An 18,596-nucleotide genomic window follows, 5' to 3' on the forward strand; every position below is an offset into this window, starting at 1 on the left:
CTCTTTCCAAAAATTCCTTTGCTTTTCCATTCGCAAACAGCATTTTCAAGTTACGACCTTGCCCTTCGGCCTTGCATCCACTCCCAGAGTGTTCGCCATTATCATGGTGGCTGTCATGTCTCTCTTGCACTCTGGGTGCATGGCTGTCCTGCCCTACCTGGTTGACTTTCCAACCGTTCTTCCAGGACTGCGCTGAGTTCATCTATATATACCTTGCGATACCTTTCCTCACCTGGGCTGGTGGATAGACTTAGATAGTTCTTCCTCATTTCCAGCCCAGCAGATATCCTTTTTAAGGATGATCCTGGACACCTGCAGAGGGTTGCTATCCCTCCCTTGAAACAAGGCCGTGGCCCTTCAACAGGGAGCCCCCTCACTCCCGACAAGACTGGCCATTTGGAAACTCTGGCAAAGGCCAGAAGGACGTTTCTGGTCATGGGCTGCCTTGTCTGCTACGTCATTAAAAGAATTGGGTTCTCAAGACAGGGCTGAATTTTAGCCCCAGTCCGTACCTGCCCTCATTCCATCCGATTTGCTACGAGGGTCCTAGAAAAAAAAAAGAAAATGGTGGCAACGGAGGCAGTTCCCTTCGCTCTGATTGTTTTCTGCAGGTCAAACAGGTCCCCAGAGAGTAGTCTCTGAGCATCTTTCTCGTCCGGGAGAGATCCTTTCTCCTGGTTTAATGGTTGCTAGTGACTACGGAGCGTTACCACACTGCTCAAGGCCTCTGGTTATCTCGGGAATCCAGTCTCCCAATCAGTTTTTTCTGGGGATCCCAACAGTACCACTGCTCCTACAGCAGGTCCAATGCCTTCTGGCAGGTGGTCTCCCCAACCGTATTCAATCGGATTTTGTCACGGCTGTGCCATACGTTTATCATCTAACAGGTACCCGCAGTCAGGCACCTTGACCTACATGCCTCGCACTCTCTGATGGACCGAGATCTACCATTCGGTGATCTCTGTAGCACTCATCCCAGAGATAGACCTCTGGGCGGCAGTTTTTTCCTCAGCTGCCAGGGTCTCGCCTCAAGTGAGTGAGAACTTCATCCGGAAGTCTTCCATCAGATCTGCCTTCACTGGAGCACTCCAGATGTAGATCGGATGTTGTCCAGAGTGAACGCCAATGTACTCCAGTTCATGGTTCGGCCTCGAGATTCAAAAGCCATTGTAGGGCATGCTCTGGTTCTTCCGTCATACCAGCTCTATCACGCCTCTTCCACTAATTCTGAGAGTCTTTAGGAAGGAGGAAGGCTCCAGTGATCCTGGGAGATCCACACTGACCAAGTCAGGTGTTAGGTTTTTTTGTTTGCGGAACTAGTATTTTTCCATCTTATTGCAACAAAACTGCAAGTAGGAACTTTCTCGCAGAGAGTTTTTCACATGTGGTTCCTCTCTATCGCTTATCGTTACACTTTTGGCCTTTAATAGTCCGGGGGGCCTTACAGTACACTCCTTGTGATCTGGATAGACTTTACTATCCTGCAAGGTCCCTCCTCTTTTCTCTGCGATCTCACCATCCAGAAGAGTCTTCGGAGCTGGCCGCTCTGTTCCTTCAGACTTTTTTCCTTATTACCATCAAGGCAAGGTTGTCCTCATGCTGTCCCCCATCCCTTGTTTCCAAGACGGTATCGTACGGTTACGAGGGCATCGTTCTTCCCTCATCTCGTCGGCACCAGTCCACAAAACGAAAGGGGTTCCCCATACCCTGGACAATGTGAGTGCCCCGAGTAGGTACGTGTCGAGGACGGTGCCCTTCCGGAGAAGGGACACTCCATTTGGGCTTCCTGACGGTTGCAAGGAAGGGCTTAGCCGTTTCTCCAGCCATGTTCGCCTGGTGGATTCTTTACACCATCCAGAAGTCCTTCCGTGTTAGACGTCAGTCTATGTTCACTCCACTCTTTCGATCGAGGTTTTCTTGGGTTCCAGACACCAGGCATCAACAAAGCACGTCTGTCAACTTTGCGGGTTTGTCCAGTCTGCATGCACCCTTGAAGCACTATATTTCCCAGTCTTCCGCTGACATGAGTCTGGGCAGGCGAACTCTGCAGACCGCGGTGGCGCACTTATAAGTAGCGTTACACAGGGCCTGACTTGATGTTGTTCCCACCCAGGGACTGCTTTGGGACCTCCCACGGTCTGTGTCCCCCAATGAGGAGAATGAGAAATAGGGATTTTTGTGAACTCACCGTAAAATCCTTATCTGCGAGCCATTCATTGGGGGACACAGCTCCCACCCAGTTATTAGCTTGTGCTTGTTTTTATAATTTGACATGCTATACTGTTATATATAATTAGACATGCTATACTTTCATATGCGGTTATTGATCTCCTACTGCTTTTGCACCGAACTGGTTAGCTGAGAGCCAGCAGGAGGGTGTATACTGCAGGGGAGGAGTTAACTTTCTTTGTATCACTTAGTGTCAGCCTCCTAGTGACAGCAGTATACACCCACGGTCTGTGTCCCCCAATGAATGGCTCAGAGAAAAGGATTTTACGGTGAGTTCACAAAAATCCCTATTTTTGACAAGGCACATCAGCTCTATGTTCATAAACGGAAAAGTGAAGCATATCAAGAAAAGAACACTGTCCCTACTGTGAATCATGGAGGAGGCTCTGTTATGTTTTGGGGCTGCTTTGCTGCATCTGGCACAGGGTGTCAAGAATCTGTGCAGGGTACAATGAAATCTCAAGGCTATCAAGGGATTCTAGAAATAAATGTGCTGCCCAGTGTCAGGAAGCTTGGTCTCAGTCACAGGTCATGGGTCTTGCAACAGGATACTGACCCAAAGCACACAGCTAAAAGCACCCAAGAATGGCTAAGAGGAAAACATTGGACTATTCTGAAGTGGCCTTTTATGAGCCCTTACCTAAATCCTATTGAGCATCTTTGGAAAGAGCTGAAACATGCTGTCTGGAAAAGGCAACCTTCAAACACGAGACAACTGGAGCAGTTTGCTCTTGAGGAGTGGGCCAAAATACCTGTCGAGAGGTGCAGAAGTCTCATTGACAGTTACAGAAATCGTTTGATTGCAGTGATTGCCTCAAAAGGTTGTGCAGCAAAATGGTAAGTTAAGGATTCCATCATTTCTGTCCAGGCCTATTTCATGAGTTTTAGTTTTTAACCCCTTAATCCCATATGACGTACTATCCCGTCGAGGTGGGGTGGGCCTTAATTCCCACCGATGGGATAGTACGTCATAGCGATCGGCCGCGCTCACGGGGGGAGCGCGGCCGATCGCGGCCGGGTGTCAGCTGACTATCGCAGCTGACATCCGGCACTATGTGCCAGGAGCGGTCACGAACCGCTCCCGGCACATTAACCCCCGGCACACCGCGATCAAACATGATCGCGGTGTGCCGGCGGTACAGGGAAGCATCGCGCAGGGAGGGGGGCTCCCTGCGTGCTTCCCTGAGACGATCGGTACAAGGTGATGTGCTCACCTTGTACCGAGCGTCTTCTCCCTGCAGGCCTGGATCCAAAATGGCCGCGGGGCTGCATCCGGGTCCTGCAGGGAGTACTTCCGGGTCAGGAGCAGGCTGCAGCTGCAGCTCTGTAAGCCTACATCCAAAGGAAAAGGGAGTATCAACCGAATAAAATATAAATATTTTATTGATAACAATTAAAATGAGATAATACAAAACATATATATAAAAGAGTAGGAACAAGGCAGAGTAGCCCTCAAGCAATCCCAGTATATGTTAAATAACCAGGTATATACATATCAAGTACATCATGTCCAGTGAATAATAGTATACACATCAACAGGTACAAATTTCCATAGTAATTAATGCAATATTGCAAATAGGGTCCATATACCTATGTGTATGCGTGAATATAGCTCAAAGAAATATATATGTCGGTAGTTCCATAGATAATGAGAAGTCTAAAGAGTAAATGGAGTATGCTGAATACGGTACTACAAGAAAGGGAACTACAAGAAGTGTCAGTGCACTATGGGTTAAAGTAGTAATATCAAAAGGATCAGGATAAATGTAAAGTGCCGATGTATATAGGAATACGAGGCTTGTGCAGCAAGCTGAAGGCAGCACTACAAGAAGGGAGACTGCAAAAGTGTCAGTGCACTATAGACTAAAGTGGCAGTATGCATGTGCAAATATGAAGCTAGTGCAACAAGACATATGGCAGAGGAACGAGCTATAGGTATAATAAGACACTAGGTGTGGATACCTGTGGATGAAGGGATCGCTGGAGAGAGGAAAACCCCGACGCGCGTTTCGCACAGTAGCTTCTTCCTGGGGGTTGCGGTAATGTAGGGGACACAGTGCGGACCTTATATATGCGGCGGTTGTCTAGGTGCTGGCGTCCATAGAGCACGAACCAGGAAGCGGCAGATCCGGCGTCCCACGTCACCGAGTCCCACCCACCTCCGACGCGTCAGAGAGGAGGGGAACAGGGCGACGCTGCGGGACACGTTACTACGGCAACCCGATGCGGCCGACGGGCGCAAGCGCACTGCGCTGCAAATAGGGAGCACCGATGGACGGTTGCAAGGAGGCGTGGGAAAGAACAATAGTACAAATGCGCTGCGTATGTAAGTGGTGACGTGTTGCTGGGAAGTGTGGGAGTGGTGCTGGGAGGGAAAGAGTGTTGTGGAAAGGTGGTGTGAATAAATGAAGGGGATGACTGAAAGGGAGATAAGTGTCTAGCCAATGCTAGACAAAAGCAGATGGTGCACACCTATAATAATATATAAAGGTACAGGGGAAAACCAAGCAAGTGTAAGAATAAGGGTAATATATGGACAATATGTATACTCAAGATGGGGTGAGATGCCAGAGGGAGAGAAACAAAAAAATTATAAATATGAAAATAACACAATATAACAACATGGTGTACTGTAAATAAACAGGATTATTAAAATATATTTAAATATTTTGTAGGTGACGAAATTCTTCTCCCGTGCATGACGAAGGCCTGGACGGATGACACCACACGAATAGGGGAAGAAGGTAAGTAGCAACAACTGGTCACATCACATTCGCATGAATAGGATAAAACATACTAAAAAAGAAGAACAACACACAATATTAGTAACACATATATAAAATAAACATACAAAAATTAGTTAAAAAGAACATATAACATAAACGTCTGTATAAGAATCACACAAACGTCTATGTGTATGGGATAAAATAGGTATAAAATTAAAATAGCACTATGAAGTTAATCATTTAAAGAAAAGGAGCAAAGCTTATGACTTCATTAAGGCCTCTAGGTTGAAGTGAGCCTATCCTCGAGATCCATTTGGTCTCGAGCTGAGCCAGTCTGGTTTTAAAATTTCCACCTCTAGAGTCCTTCAGTATCCTGTCGATGCCTATTACCCTCAATGCACTAGGGTCGCAATTGTGAGCTGATCGGAAATGTTGTGGTATTGGTTTCAGAAGTGTTAGGTCAGTCACCTCACGAGCATTGGTTATATCCCGGACATGTTCTCGAGTCCGTACTCTTAATTGTCTGGAGGTCATTCCAATATATATGAGATGGCACGGGCAAGTGGCATAGTATATCACACAGTCCGTGCCACATGTGATGTTGTGTGTGATATGGAAAGTCCTACCTTGAGTATCTTTAAATTCATGAGCTCGATCCATGTTTCTGCAAGCCAAACATTTTTTACAGGGAAAGAAGCCCCAACTTGGTCCTCTGGATTTGAAGGCATTACGAGTGGTAGTCCCCTTGTATTGGCTGTGAACCAGCATATCCTTGAGATTCTGTGATCTCCTGTATGTGATCATTGGTACATCAGGGACACTTTTTGCCAGTACTGGGTCACTCATAATAATGGGCCAAAATTTAGAGAGGGCTTGCCTCATAGGTTTCCATTTTTCATTGTAATTTGAGATAAATCTCACGAAAGTTTGGTGTATTTAAAGACTCTCTTGGTTTCTGTTTTAACAAATCACTTCTTGTCTTATTACTGGCTTTAGACCAACCCCGATGGATTGTCCGATTTGAGTATCCCCTTTGTAAGAATCGCTGTGCCAATTCGGAGGACTGAGTTTGAAATGAGGATTCCGTAGAACAGATTCTCCTAGTCCTTAAAAACTGCCCATACGGTATGCTGTCCTTGAGAGGTCTGGGGTGTGATGAGGTGGCGTGTAACACTGAGTTGACAGAGGTCTCCTTTCTGAATACTTCAGTGTGTAAGAACCCATCCTCTCCTTTGAAGATCTTGGTATCCAAAAAGTCAATATGTGATTGACTATATTTGCAGGTCAGCTTGATGTTTAGTGTGTTGTTGTTCAGGAGCTGAATGAAGGAAATTAGGTCCTCCTCAGAACCCTGCCAGATGACAAAAATGTCATCTATAAAGCGTACCCAGGTGCATACCTTCTCAATCAGAGGGATGACATCAGTCAGGAAGATTGTACGTTCCCAAGACCCCATGAATAGGTTTGCGTAAGAGGGCGCAAATGCAGCCCCCATAGCAGTCCCCTGCAATTGGAGGTAGAGGACTTCCTTAAACATAAAAAAATTATGACTAAGGGCATACTCCAGTAAAGTGAGAAGAAATTCGATCAGATCGTTGTCATTGCTTGACATGTGGAGAAAGCTTCTCACAGCCTCAATCCCGTCATCATGGCGAATGGAAGTATACAGTGACTCTACGTCGAAGGTTACCAACCACATATCATCCTCCAGTGGAATATCCATCAGCTTGCGAAGTACATCACCTGTGTCCTGAATGTATGACGGGAGATTTTCCACCATAGGTTTTAAATGAAAGTCGAGGAATTTATTGACCTGTTCACAGAGTCCTCCCCCCCCTGAGACAATGGGACGTCCCGGGGGGTTAGTGGTGGATTTGTGCACTTTGGGGAGTAAATATAAACAGGGTGTACGTGGTGTCTCCGGGACCAACCCATCCATGATTTCTTTAGATATGGTGCCATTATAGAATGCTTGTTCCACCAGATCCCTTAGCTGATTTTGATAAACAGTGGTGGGATTGAAAGTCAGGCGTTTGTAGCAATTTGGATCATTCAACTGTCTAAATGCTTCCTTCTCATACAGTAGGGAGGGCCACAGTACAATATTTCCCCCTTTATCAGAGGGCTTAATAACAACATTGTCAAGTGATTTCAACTCTTTAAGGGCCTTCCTCTGTTGTCTCGTTAGATTATCATGTTTTATCCCAGTAGGGATATGGCGGAATTCCTCAGAGACCAGACGTACAAATAAATCGATGTCAGGGTAGAGGCTCAAGGGTGGAAACTTTTTAGATTTTAAAGCCGGGAATTTACTCACGGTAGAGGATGTTGGTGTTTCATCACTCAACTCTTCAAGTATGGCGATGGTTTCTTGTTCCTGGGAGGACCACTCACTCACGGTCGATGGCTTATCATGTAGTTTTTTAAGGACCAGCTTTCTAGCGAATAAGTGTAGGTCCTTTACGGCTGTGAAGTAATCAAAAGACACCACAGGAGAGAATGTTAAACCCATACTGAGAACATCTATTTGATCCGTGGATAACTCAATACCAGAGAGGTTTATTACCTGGAGTTTAGATGGTTTATTGGAAGATCTCAAATTCCTGTGTTGGTAGGGGCTGAATCTATGGCCACCTCCACGCCTGCTCTTATTACCAGAGCCTCCTTTGAAGGAATGAGATCCGGATGCACTCTCGACAGAAGACAGTGATGAGCTGGATGGAGCCCTCTGAAGTGAGCGTGGTTGCTGCCACCTGTACACGTTATTACTCTGAAAGTCATTGAGGTCACGCTGGAACTTCTTTGTTTTCATATCCTGAATTTCTTTAACCCAAGTCGTCAGAAGTTTGTCAATCTCACTTTTGAATAACTCCATCTCAGTGGCAGGTAAAGTATTGGTTAATTTCACTTGGAGGGCCTCAATCTCCCCTTCCAAGGTTTCTAGAGTTTTCTTGTTCATGCCAATGAGAATCTCCATAAGCGATCTAGAGCACATAGTACATGCCTCTTCCCACCTATTACGAAAAAATGCATCTTCTACGGGGAATGAGGGTAAAATCCTAACTCTCAGACCCCGGGGTGTCAGACTTTTAATTAAATAGTTCTCGAGCGAGGCCTTATTCCACCAGACTCGGGCTCTTTTCTTGATAAGAAATTTAAATGAATTTTTTAATTCAACAATGCTCCCATTTTCATTACCCATACTCTGCACATGTTCACCCTTGAAAATTGTATCAATGTTGGAGAGCCATAACTGATCTCTAGCTTTAATGTCCATGGTCAAGCGGCTGTGAAGACACAGAAAATCAATCAATTTACCCAAAATTAGACCAATAAATACACACGGTGTACCACCAAAAAATCGCATATATCCAAAGGAAAAGGGAGTATCAACCGAATAAAATATAAATATTTTATTGATAACAATTAAAATGAGATAATACAAAACATATATATAAAAGAGTAGGAACAAGGCAGAGTAGCCCTCAAGCAATCCCAGTATATGTTAAATAACCAGGTATATACATATCAAGTACATCATGTCCAGTGAATAATAGTATACACATCAACAGGTACAAATTTCCATAGTAATTAATGCAATATTGCAAATAGGGTCCATATACCTATGTGTATGCGTGAATATAGCTCAAAGAAATATATATGTCGGTAGTTCCATAGATAATGAGAAGTCTAAAGAGTAAATGGAGTATGCTGAATACGGTACTACAAGAAAGGGAACTACAAGAAGTGTCAGTGCACTATGGGTTAAAGTAGTAATATCAAAAGGATCAGGATAAATGTAAAGTGCCGATGTATATAGGAATACGAGGCTTGTGCAGCAAGCTGAAGGCAGCACTACAAGAAGGTCTTTAAATACACCAAACTTGGTGAGATTTATCTCAAATTACAATGAAAAATGGAAACCTATGAGGCAAGCCCTCTCTAAATTTTGGCCCATTATTATGAGTGACCCAGTACTTAGCGAAAAGTGTCCCTGATGTACCAATGATCACATACAGGAGATCACAGAATCTCAAGGATATGCTGGTTCACAGCCAATACAAGGGGACTACCACTCGTAATGCCTTCAAATCCAGAGGACCAAGTTGGGGCTTCTTTCCCTGTAAAAAATGTTTGGCTTGCAGAAACATGGATCGAGCCCATGAATTTAAAGATACTCAAGGTAGGACTTTCCATATCACACACAACATCACATGTGGCACGGACTGTGTGATATACTATGCCACTTGCCCGTGCCATCTCATATATATTGGAATGACCTCCAGACAATTAAGAGTACGGACTCGAGAACATGTCCGGGATATAACCAATGCTCGTGAGGTGACTGACCTAACACTTCTGAAACCAATACCACGACATTTCCGATCAGCTCACAATTGCGACCCTAGTGCATTGAGGGTAATAGGCATCGACAGGATACTGAAGGACTCTAGAGGTGGAAATTTTAAAACCAGACTGGCTCAGCTCGAGACCAAATGGATCTCGAGGATAGGCTCACTTCAACCTAGAGGCCTTAATGAAGTCATAAGCTTTGCTCCTTTTCTTTAAATGATTAACTTCATAGTGCTATTTTAATTTTATACATATTGTCCATATATTACCCTTATTCTTACACTTGCTTGGTTTTCCCCTGTGCCTTTATATATTATTATAGGTGTGCACCATCTGCTTTTGTCTAGCATTGGCTAGACACTTATCTCCCTTTCAGTCATCCCCTTCATTTATTCACACCACCTTTCCACAACACTCTTTCCCTCCCAGCACCACTCCCACACTTCCCAGCAACACGTCACCACTTACATACGCAGCGCATTTGTACTATTGTTCTTTCCCACGCCTCCTTGCAACCGTCCATCGGTGCTCCCTATTTGCAGCGCAGTGCGCTTGCGCCCGTCGGCCGCATCGGGTTGCCGTAGTAACGTGTCCCGCAGCGTCGCCCTGTTCCCCTCCTCTCTGACGCGTCGGAGGTGGGCGGGACTCGGTGACGTGGGACGCCGGATCTGCCGCTTCCTGGTTCGTGCTCTATGGACGCCAGCACCTAGACAACCGCCGCATATATAAGGTCCGCACTGTGTCCCCTACATTACCGCAACCCCCAGGAAGAAGCTACTGTGCGAAACGCGCGTCGGGGTTTTCCTCTCTCCAGCGATCCCTTCATCCACAGGTATCCACACCTAGTGTCTTATTATACCTGTAGCTCGTTCCTCTGCCATATGTCTTGTTGCACCAGCTTCATATTTGCACATGCATACTGCCACTTTAGTCTATAGTGCACTGACACTTTTGCAGTCTCCCTTCTTGTAGTGCTGCCTTCAGCTTGCTGCACAAGCCTCGTATTCCTATATATATCGGCACTTTACATTTATCCTGATCCTTTTGATATTACTACTTTAACCCATAGTGCACTGACACTTCTTGTAGTTCCCTTTCTTGTAGTACCGTATTCAGCATACTCCATTTACTCTTTAGACTTCTCATTATCTATGGAACTACCGACATATATATTTCTTTGAGCTATATTCACGCATACACATAGGTATATGGACCCTATTTGCAATATTGCATTAATTACTATGGAAATTTGTACCTGTTGATGTGTATACTATTATTCACTGGACATGATGTACTTGATATGTATATACCTGGTTATTTAACATATACTGGGATTGCTTGAGGGCTACTCTGCCTTGTTCCTACTCTTTTATATATATATGTTTTGTATTATCTCATTTTAATTGTTATCAATAAAATAATTTCCACATGTGTAAAAAAATAAAAAAATAAATAATAATAAAAAAATATTATTCCCATAAATACATTTCTTTATCTAAAAAAAACAATAAAAGTACACATATCTAGTATCGCCGCGTCCGTATCGACCCAACCTATAAAACTGTCCCACTAGTTAACCCCTTCAGTGAACACCGTAAGAAAAAAAAAAAAAAAAACGAGCCAAAAAACAACGCTTTATTATCATACCGCCGAACAAAAAGTGGAATAACGATCAAAAAGACGGATGTAAATAACCATGGTACCGCTGAAAGCGTCATCTTGTCCCTCAAAAAACGAGCCGCCATACAGCATGATCAGCAAAAAAATAAAAAAGTTATAGTCCTGAGAATAAAGCGATGCCAAAATAATTATTTTTTCTATAAAATAGCTTTTATCGTATAAAAGCGCCAAAACATAAAAAAAGATATAAATGAGATATCGCTGTAATCGTACTGACCCGACGAATAAAACTGCTTTATCAATTTTACCAAACGCGGAACGGTATAAACGCCTCCCCAAAAAGAAATTCATGAATAGCTGGTTTTTGGTCATTCTGCCTCACAAAAATCGGAATAAAAAGTGATCAAAAACTGACACGTGTCCAAAAATGTTACCAATAAAAACGTCAACTCGTCCCACAAAAAACAAGACCTCAGATGACTCTGTCAACCAATATATGGAAAAATTATAGGTCTCAAAATGTGGAGACGCAAAAACTTTTTTGCTATAAAAAAAAGCGTCTTTTAGTGTGTGACAGCTGCCAATCATAAAAATCCGATATAAAAAAACGCTATAAAAGTAAATCAAACCCACCTTCATCACCCCCTTAGTTAGGGAAAAAATAATAAAATTAAAAAAATGTATTTATTTCCATTTTCCCATCAGGGTTAGGGCTAGGGTTGGGGCTAGGGATGGGGCTGGGGTTAGGTCTAGGGTTAGGGTTGGGGCTAGGCTTAGGGCTAGGGTAAGGGTTGGGGCTAGGGTTAAGGCTAGGGTTAGGGTTAGGGTTGGGGCTAAAGTTAGGGTTAGGGTTGGGGCTAAAGTTAGGGTTAGGGTTTGGCTTATATTTACGGTTGGGATTAGGGTTGGGATTAGAATGAAATGAACACGCAGTGGATGTTGGAGAATGAAAATTACACATTTGCCATTTTATTACCCAGCACATAGTGCCAAGATTGTGCTCCAGGAGACACACACCGCAAATTAAGTGGATTCTTCTCACTATAATATTGCTAAATATAAATGTTGTTTGAGCACACTGCAAGACTCAGAACTGAGAGCAGATTTTGCTGGATTGGTTTATAGAAATGCTGTTGCTTTTCAACAGCCTTTCAGCCACTAATAGTGTGGGAACCTCTGTTTTTCCATTGACAGATGATGGACCTGAGTGGGGACTTGTATTTGTGAGATAAGAATTGGTATTATTTTCACCTACATAACATTGATTGTTTTCTTTTTTACATTTGGGAGGCAGAATGAACAAACAGTTGAACACCACACACTAATGTCTCATCCAACAAGGTTTTCTATTTGACTGTGAACAGACATGGTCTTGGTAAATAACACCATGGAGCACAATCTTTGTTCCTGGCTTCCAAGTGTAATATTTCAACTGCTTATGTTTAAAGACTATGGAAAAACGACTATATTCAGCACAAACATTGATTTTTTGACAAAAAAAGGAAATTATTTTTTTGTTCATGCCGTCTCATATAAAACAACACTTGCATGGTAAATAGACAAAGACAGTCAAAAATCTCTCAGAAAGGTTCAGAAATCAGTAGGTGTTCTAGATTTGCGAGTGTACTGCAAATCTTTCTCGATGAAGCCCCCAAATGTAGTCCCCCATCATATTTTTGTTATACTGTCCTTGGTAACGACGTTCAAAGTCCAATATATCTAGATGAAAGCACTCGCCTTGCTCCTCTGAGTTTTCTTGTTCTCCTTGAACTTGTCAAGATGAGCGTCAAGGATATGGACTTTGAGAGACATTCTGCATCCCATTATGGTTTAATTCTTTGAGAGTCTGAACCAACTGCACATAGTTTTCAGCCTTGTGATTACCCAGGAGCCATGAACCACTGCAACAAAACTGTTCCAAGCTGTTTTCTGCTTGCTGTTCAGCAGCTTGGTGAACTCGTCACATTCTATGATCTTCTTGATTTGCGGCCCGACAAAGATACCAGCTTTGACCTTTGCCTCAGACAGCTTTAGAAAGAGACCTTGGAGGTACTTGAAAGCTGCTGACTCCTTGTCAAGTGCCTTGACAAATTGCTTGATGAGGCCTAACTTCATGTGCAGTGGTGGCATCAGCATCTTCAGAGGTTCTATCAGCGGCTCCCACTTAACGTTGCTCTTCCCCACTGAGAACTCAGTTCGCTGTGGCCAGTCCTTTCTGTTATAAGTGCGCCTTAGTGTCACGGCTGTCCCAGAGGCAAAGGAAATTTTGTGAAACCGCCTTGAAGGCCCATCAAAAATTACACCATTTTGAAGTCTCCGATGACCTCCCATCCATAGTCGTGATACTTCAAGGCACTCAGCAACATCTTGACACTGGTGTAGTCCTCTTTGATATACACAGTAAGCCATAGGGAGAGTTGGGTAGTTGTTTCCGATGTGAAGCAACACGGCTTTGAGGCTCCGGGATGAACTGTCTATGAAAAGGTGCCATTTACTCAGGTTACAGGTGATACCTATAGCCTCAAAAAGACCAGCCACGTTGTTGCAAAAGCACAACCCATCTTATCAACAGAAGAAGTTGGAAAATGTTTGGTGACGCTTTCTCTGATCTGTGGCTTGGAAGACAAAGGTCTCTGTTTAATTCATTGACTTCTTTCTGGTTAGGAAAGTATGGCCTTCTCTCCTCAACCGCATCTGTGAAAACGTAATCTTGATCTGCAATATCTTCCTCTGTCCGACTTGCTGCTTTTTCTTGAAGATGGTTGATCCCTCTTCAGGGTAGTTGGAACAGGCATCTCGGGGCAGTGTGGTACTGGGGCAATGGAAGAAGGAATGTCTGGATAAACTATTTGAGGCGCATTCTTGCCTGTGCGACGTTTGGCCGGTTGGCCGGATCCACCATGGATAAGTAGCTTGAGTGGTCGGTCAGTTGCCGCCAAATTCATGGGATAGCAAACTTCATGGCTCTCTTTTCTCCCTTGTGCCAACCTGTAACATAGCAGATATAATTATATAAATTTGAAAACATGAAATTTTACACATTACTTAACCCCTTAACGACCGCCGATACGCCTTTTAACGGCGGCAGTTAAGGGTACTTAAACCACAGGCGGCGCTGTGGAAAAAGTGAATAGCTCCCCCCAGAGTCGGATTTTCTCTGGGGTCTTGGTTGCCAGGGGTAGCCAAGACCCCAGAGAACATGATTCGGGGTTTTTTTACCAACTCCCGTGTTGCGATCGCCAGTAATTTTACAGTTTACCGGCGGTCGCCAAAAAAACCCAAAAAGCGCAGTTTCCCATTTAATTTCTCTGTCCTCTGATGTGATCGCACATCAGAGGACAGAGAAATGGGGTCCCCGATAGCCCCCCCCGATACTCACCTGTCTCCCCTCGTGGCTCCCGATGGCGCCGCCATCTTTTTCCGGCAAAAAAATGGCGGGCGCAGTGCGCCCTCCGGCCGACACCCAGAAGATCTTTGGGGTCTCGGCTGTCTGGGGTAGCAGAGACCCCAAAGAGCATGATCGCACATCAGAGGACAGAGAAATAGGGGGATTCGGGGACCCTGTTATACTTACCGGTGTCCCTGGATCCTCCTGCGTCCCCTCCTGCCCGCCGGCTTATTCATTTGGTAAGAAAATTGCGGGTGCAGAGCGCCCACCATGATCTGCCGGCCGGCAGCTAGAGGAGTTGGGGATAAAATTAGGGTTAGGGTTGGGGCTAAATTTAGAGCCAGGGTTAGGCTTCTTTAACACTTGCGTCGGAACGGAGCCGTCGCAATGCATCGGCCCGACGTACCGATGCACGTTGTAAAAATTGTGCACAACGTGGGCAGCGGATGCAGTTTTTCAACGCATCTGCTGCCCAGTCTATGTCCTGGGGAGGAGGTGGCAGAGTTACGGCTGTGCATGCGCGGTCGGAAATGGCGGACGCGACGTACAAAAAAAAGGTTACATTGAACTTTTGTGACGACGGTCCGCCAAAACACAACGGATCCAGTGCACGACGGACGTGACTTGTGGCCATCCGTCGGCAATACAAATCTATGGGAAAAAAAGGCATCCTGCGGGCACATTTGCAGGATCCGTTTTTTTGTCCAAAATGACGGATTGCGACGGATGCCACACAACGCAAGTGTGAAAGTAGCCTTAGGGTTTGGGCTAAATTTAGGGTTAGGGTTGGAGCTAAATTTAGGGTTAGGGCTAAAGTTAGGGTTAGGGCTAGGGTTGGGGCTAAAGTTAGGGTTGGGGCTAAAGTTAGGGTTGGGGCTAAAGTTAGGGCTAGGGTTGGAGCTAAAGTTAGGGCTAGGGTTGCGGATAAAGTTAGGGTTAGAGTTGGGATTAGGGTTATGGTTTGGATTAGGGTTGGTATTAGGGTTAGGGTTGGCATTAGGGTTACGTTTGGGATTAGGGTTAGGTTTGGGATTAGGGTTGAAGTTAGGGTTGGGATTATGGTTAGGGGTGTATTGGGATTAGGGTTAGGGTTGAGATTAGGATTAGGGGTGTGTTGGATTTAAGGTTTTGATTAGGGTTATGGTTAGGGGTGTATTGGGACTAGGGTTAGGTTTGAGGTTAGGGTTGAGATTAGGATTAGGGGTCTGTTGGATTTAGGGTTTTGAATAGGGTTATGGGTTGAGATTAGGGTTGTTTTGGGGTTAGGGTTGTGATTATCGTTAGGGTTGTGATTAGGATTATGGATCGGGTTGGGATTAGGGTTAGGAGTGTGTTGGGGTTAGGGTTGGAGTTAGAATTGGGGGGTTTCCACTGTTAGGTACATCAGGGGGTCTCCAAACACGACAGCCAATTTTGCGCTCAAAAAGTCAAATAGTGCTCCCTCCCTTCTGAGCTCTGCCATGCGTCCAAACAGTGGTTTACCCCCACATATTGGGTACCAGCATACTCAGGACAATTTGGACAACAACTTTTGGGGTCCAATTTCTCTTGTTACCCTTGTGAAAATAAAAACTTGGGGGCTAAAAAAATCTTTTGTGGACAAAAAAATATTTTATATTTTCACGACTCTGCATTATAAACTTCTGTGAAGCACTTGGGCATTCAAAGTTCTCACCACATCTAGATAAGTTACTTGAGGGGGTCCAGTTTCCAAAATGGTGTCTCTTGTTGGGGGTTTCCACTGTTTATGCACATCAGGGGCTCTCCAAACGCAACATGGCGTCCGATCTCAATTCCAGCCAATTCTACATTGAAAAGTAAAACGGCGCTCCTTCTCCAAGCTCTGCGGTGCGCCCAACCAGTGGTTTACCCCCACATATGGGGTATCAACGTACTCAGGAGAAATTGCACAACAACTTTTGTGGTCTAATTTCTCCTGTTACCCTTGTGAAAATAAAAATTTGGGGGCAAAAAGATCATTTTTGTAGAAAAAATGCGATTTTTTATTTTCACGGCTTTACGTTATAAACTTCTGTGAAGCACTTGGGGGTTCAAAGTGCTCACCACACATCTAGATAAGTTCCTTAAGGAGTCTAGTTTCCAAAATGGTGTCACTTGTGGGGGGTTTCCACTGTTTAGGCACATCAGGGGCTCTCTAAACGTGACACGGCATCCGAATAAATGGCGCTATAACAATAATTAATAATAATAATCTCAATTCCAGCCAATTCTGCATTGAAAAAGTCAAACGGTGCTCCTTCACTTCCAAGCTCTGCGGTGCGCCCAAACAGTGGTTTACCCCCACATATGGGGCATCGGCGTATTCAGGAGAAATTGCACAAATTTATGGTTAAATTTCTGTTTTTACACTTGTGAAAATAAAAAAAAATGGTTCTGAAGTAAAATGTTTGCAAAAAAAAGTTAAATGTTCATTTTTTCCTTCCATTGTTTCAGTTCCTGTGATACACCTGAAGGGTTAATAAACTTCTTGAATGTGGTTTTGAGCACCTTGAGGGGTGTAGTTTTTAGAATGGTGTCACACTTGGGTATTTTCTATCATATAGACCCCTCAAAATGACTTCAAATGAGATGTGGTCCCTAAAAAAAAAATGGTGTTGTAAAAACGAGAAATTGCTGGTCAACTTTTAACCCTTATAACTCCCAAATAAAAAAAAATTTTGTTTCCAAAATTGTGCTGATGTGAAGTAGAAATGTGGGAAATTTTACTTATTAAGTATTTTGTGTGACTTGTCTCTCTGATTTAAGGGCATAAAAATACAAAGTTTGAAAATTGCAAAATTTAAAAAATTTTCACCGTATTTCTGTTTTTTTCATAAATAATCGCAAGTAATATAGAAGAAATGTTACCACTAACATGAAGTACAATATGTCACGAAAAAACAATCTCAGAATCAGCTGGATCCGTTGACGCGTTCCAGAGTTATAACCTCATAAAGTGACAGTGGTCAGAATTGTAAAAATTGGCTCTATCACTAAGGGTTAATACATATTTTACTATATATGTATTATATATATATATAGTGGGCTCCCTGCGGGCTTCCCTGAGACCCCCGATGTGATCGCGTTGCTGCAAGGGTCTCTTACCTTCCTCCCTGCAGCAAGGCCCAGATCCAATATGACCGCGGCATCCGGGAGGGAGGTGGCTTACCAAGTGCCTGCTCAGTGCAGGCGCTTGGTAAGCCTGCAGCGCTCGAAGTCAGATCGCTGATCTGACAGACTGCTGTGCAAACTGTCAGATCAGCGATCTGTGATGTCCCCCCCTGGGACAAAGTAAAAAAGTTAAAAAAAAATTTCCACATGTGTAAAAAAAAAAAAAAAATCCTAAATAAAAAAAAAAAATGATTCCCATAAATACATTTCTTTAAATAAAAAAACAAACAATAAAAGTACACATATTTAGTATCGCCGCGTCCGTAACGACCCAACCTATAAAACTGTCCCACTAGTTAACCCCTTCAGTAAACACCGTAAGAAAAAAAAAAAAGAGGCAAAAAACAACGCTTTATTATCATACCCCCGAACAAAAAGTGGAATAACACGCGATCAAAAAGACAGATATAAATAACCATGGTACCGCTGAAAACGTCATCTTGTCCCGCAAAAAACGAGCCACCATACAGAATCATCAGCAAAAAAATAAAATCGTTATAGTCCTCAGAATAAAGCGATGCAAAAATAATTATTTTTTCTATAAAATAGTTTTTATCGTATAAAAGCGCCAAAACATAAAAAAATGATATAAATGAGGTGTCGCTGTAATCGTACTGACCCGAAGAATAAAACTGCTTTATCAATTTTACCAAACGCGGAACGGTATAAACGCCTCCCCCAAAAAGAAATTCATGAATAGCTGGTTTTTGGTCATTCTGCCTCACAAAAATCGGAATAAAAAGCGATCAAAAAATGTCACGTGCCCGAAAATGTTTTCAATAAAAACGTCAACTCGTCCCGCAAAAAACAAGACCTCACATGACTCTGTGGACCAAAATATGGAAAAATTATAGCTCTCAAAACGTGGTAACGCAAAAAATATTTTTTGCAATAAAAAGCGTCTTTCAGTGTGTGACGGCTGCCAATCATAAAAATCCGCTAAAAAACTCGCTATAAAAGTAAATCAAACCACCCTTCATCACCCCCTTAGTTAGGGAAAAATTAAAAAATTTAAAAAATGTATTTATTTCCATTTTCCAATTAGGGCTAGGGTTGGGGCTACAGTTAGGGTTGGGGCTAAAGTTAGGGTTGGGGCTAAAGTTAGGGTT

The 18,596-nt window shown here is 43.6% G+C and overlaps 1 protein-coding gene across 1 annotated transcript in view; it reads left to right on the top strand.

The window, feature by feature from the left end:
* Positions 1 to 18,596, top strand: part of LOC138662803 (zinc finger protein 84-like) — a 79,191-nt gene that overhangs the window by 55,703 nt on the left and 4,892 nt on the right. The window contains exon 12 of the mRNA XM_069748758.1: positions 4,905 to 4,973. Coding sequence (XP_069604859.1) covers positions 4,905 to 4,973 — 69 coding nt within the window. The remainder of the gene's footprint in view (positions 1 to 4,904; positions 4,974 to 18,596) is intronic.

Source organism: Ranitomeya imitator, chromosome 2 (assembly GCF_032444005.1).
Source record: "Ranitomeya imitator isolate aRanImi1 chromosome 2, aRanImi1.pri, whole genome shotgun sequence".
NCBI classification, from domain to species: domain Eukaryota; kingdom Metazoa; phylum Chordata; class Amphibia; order Anura; family Dendrobatidae; genus Ranitomeya; species Ranitomeya imitator.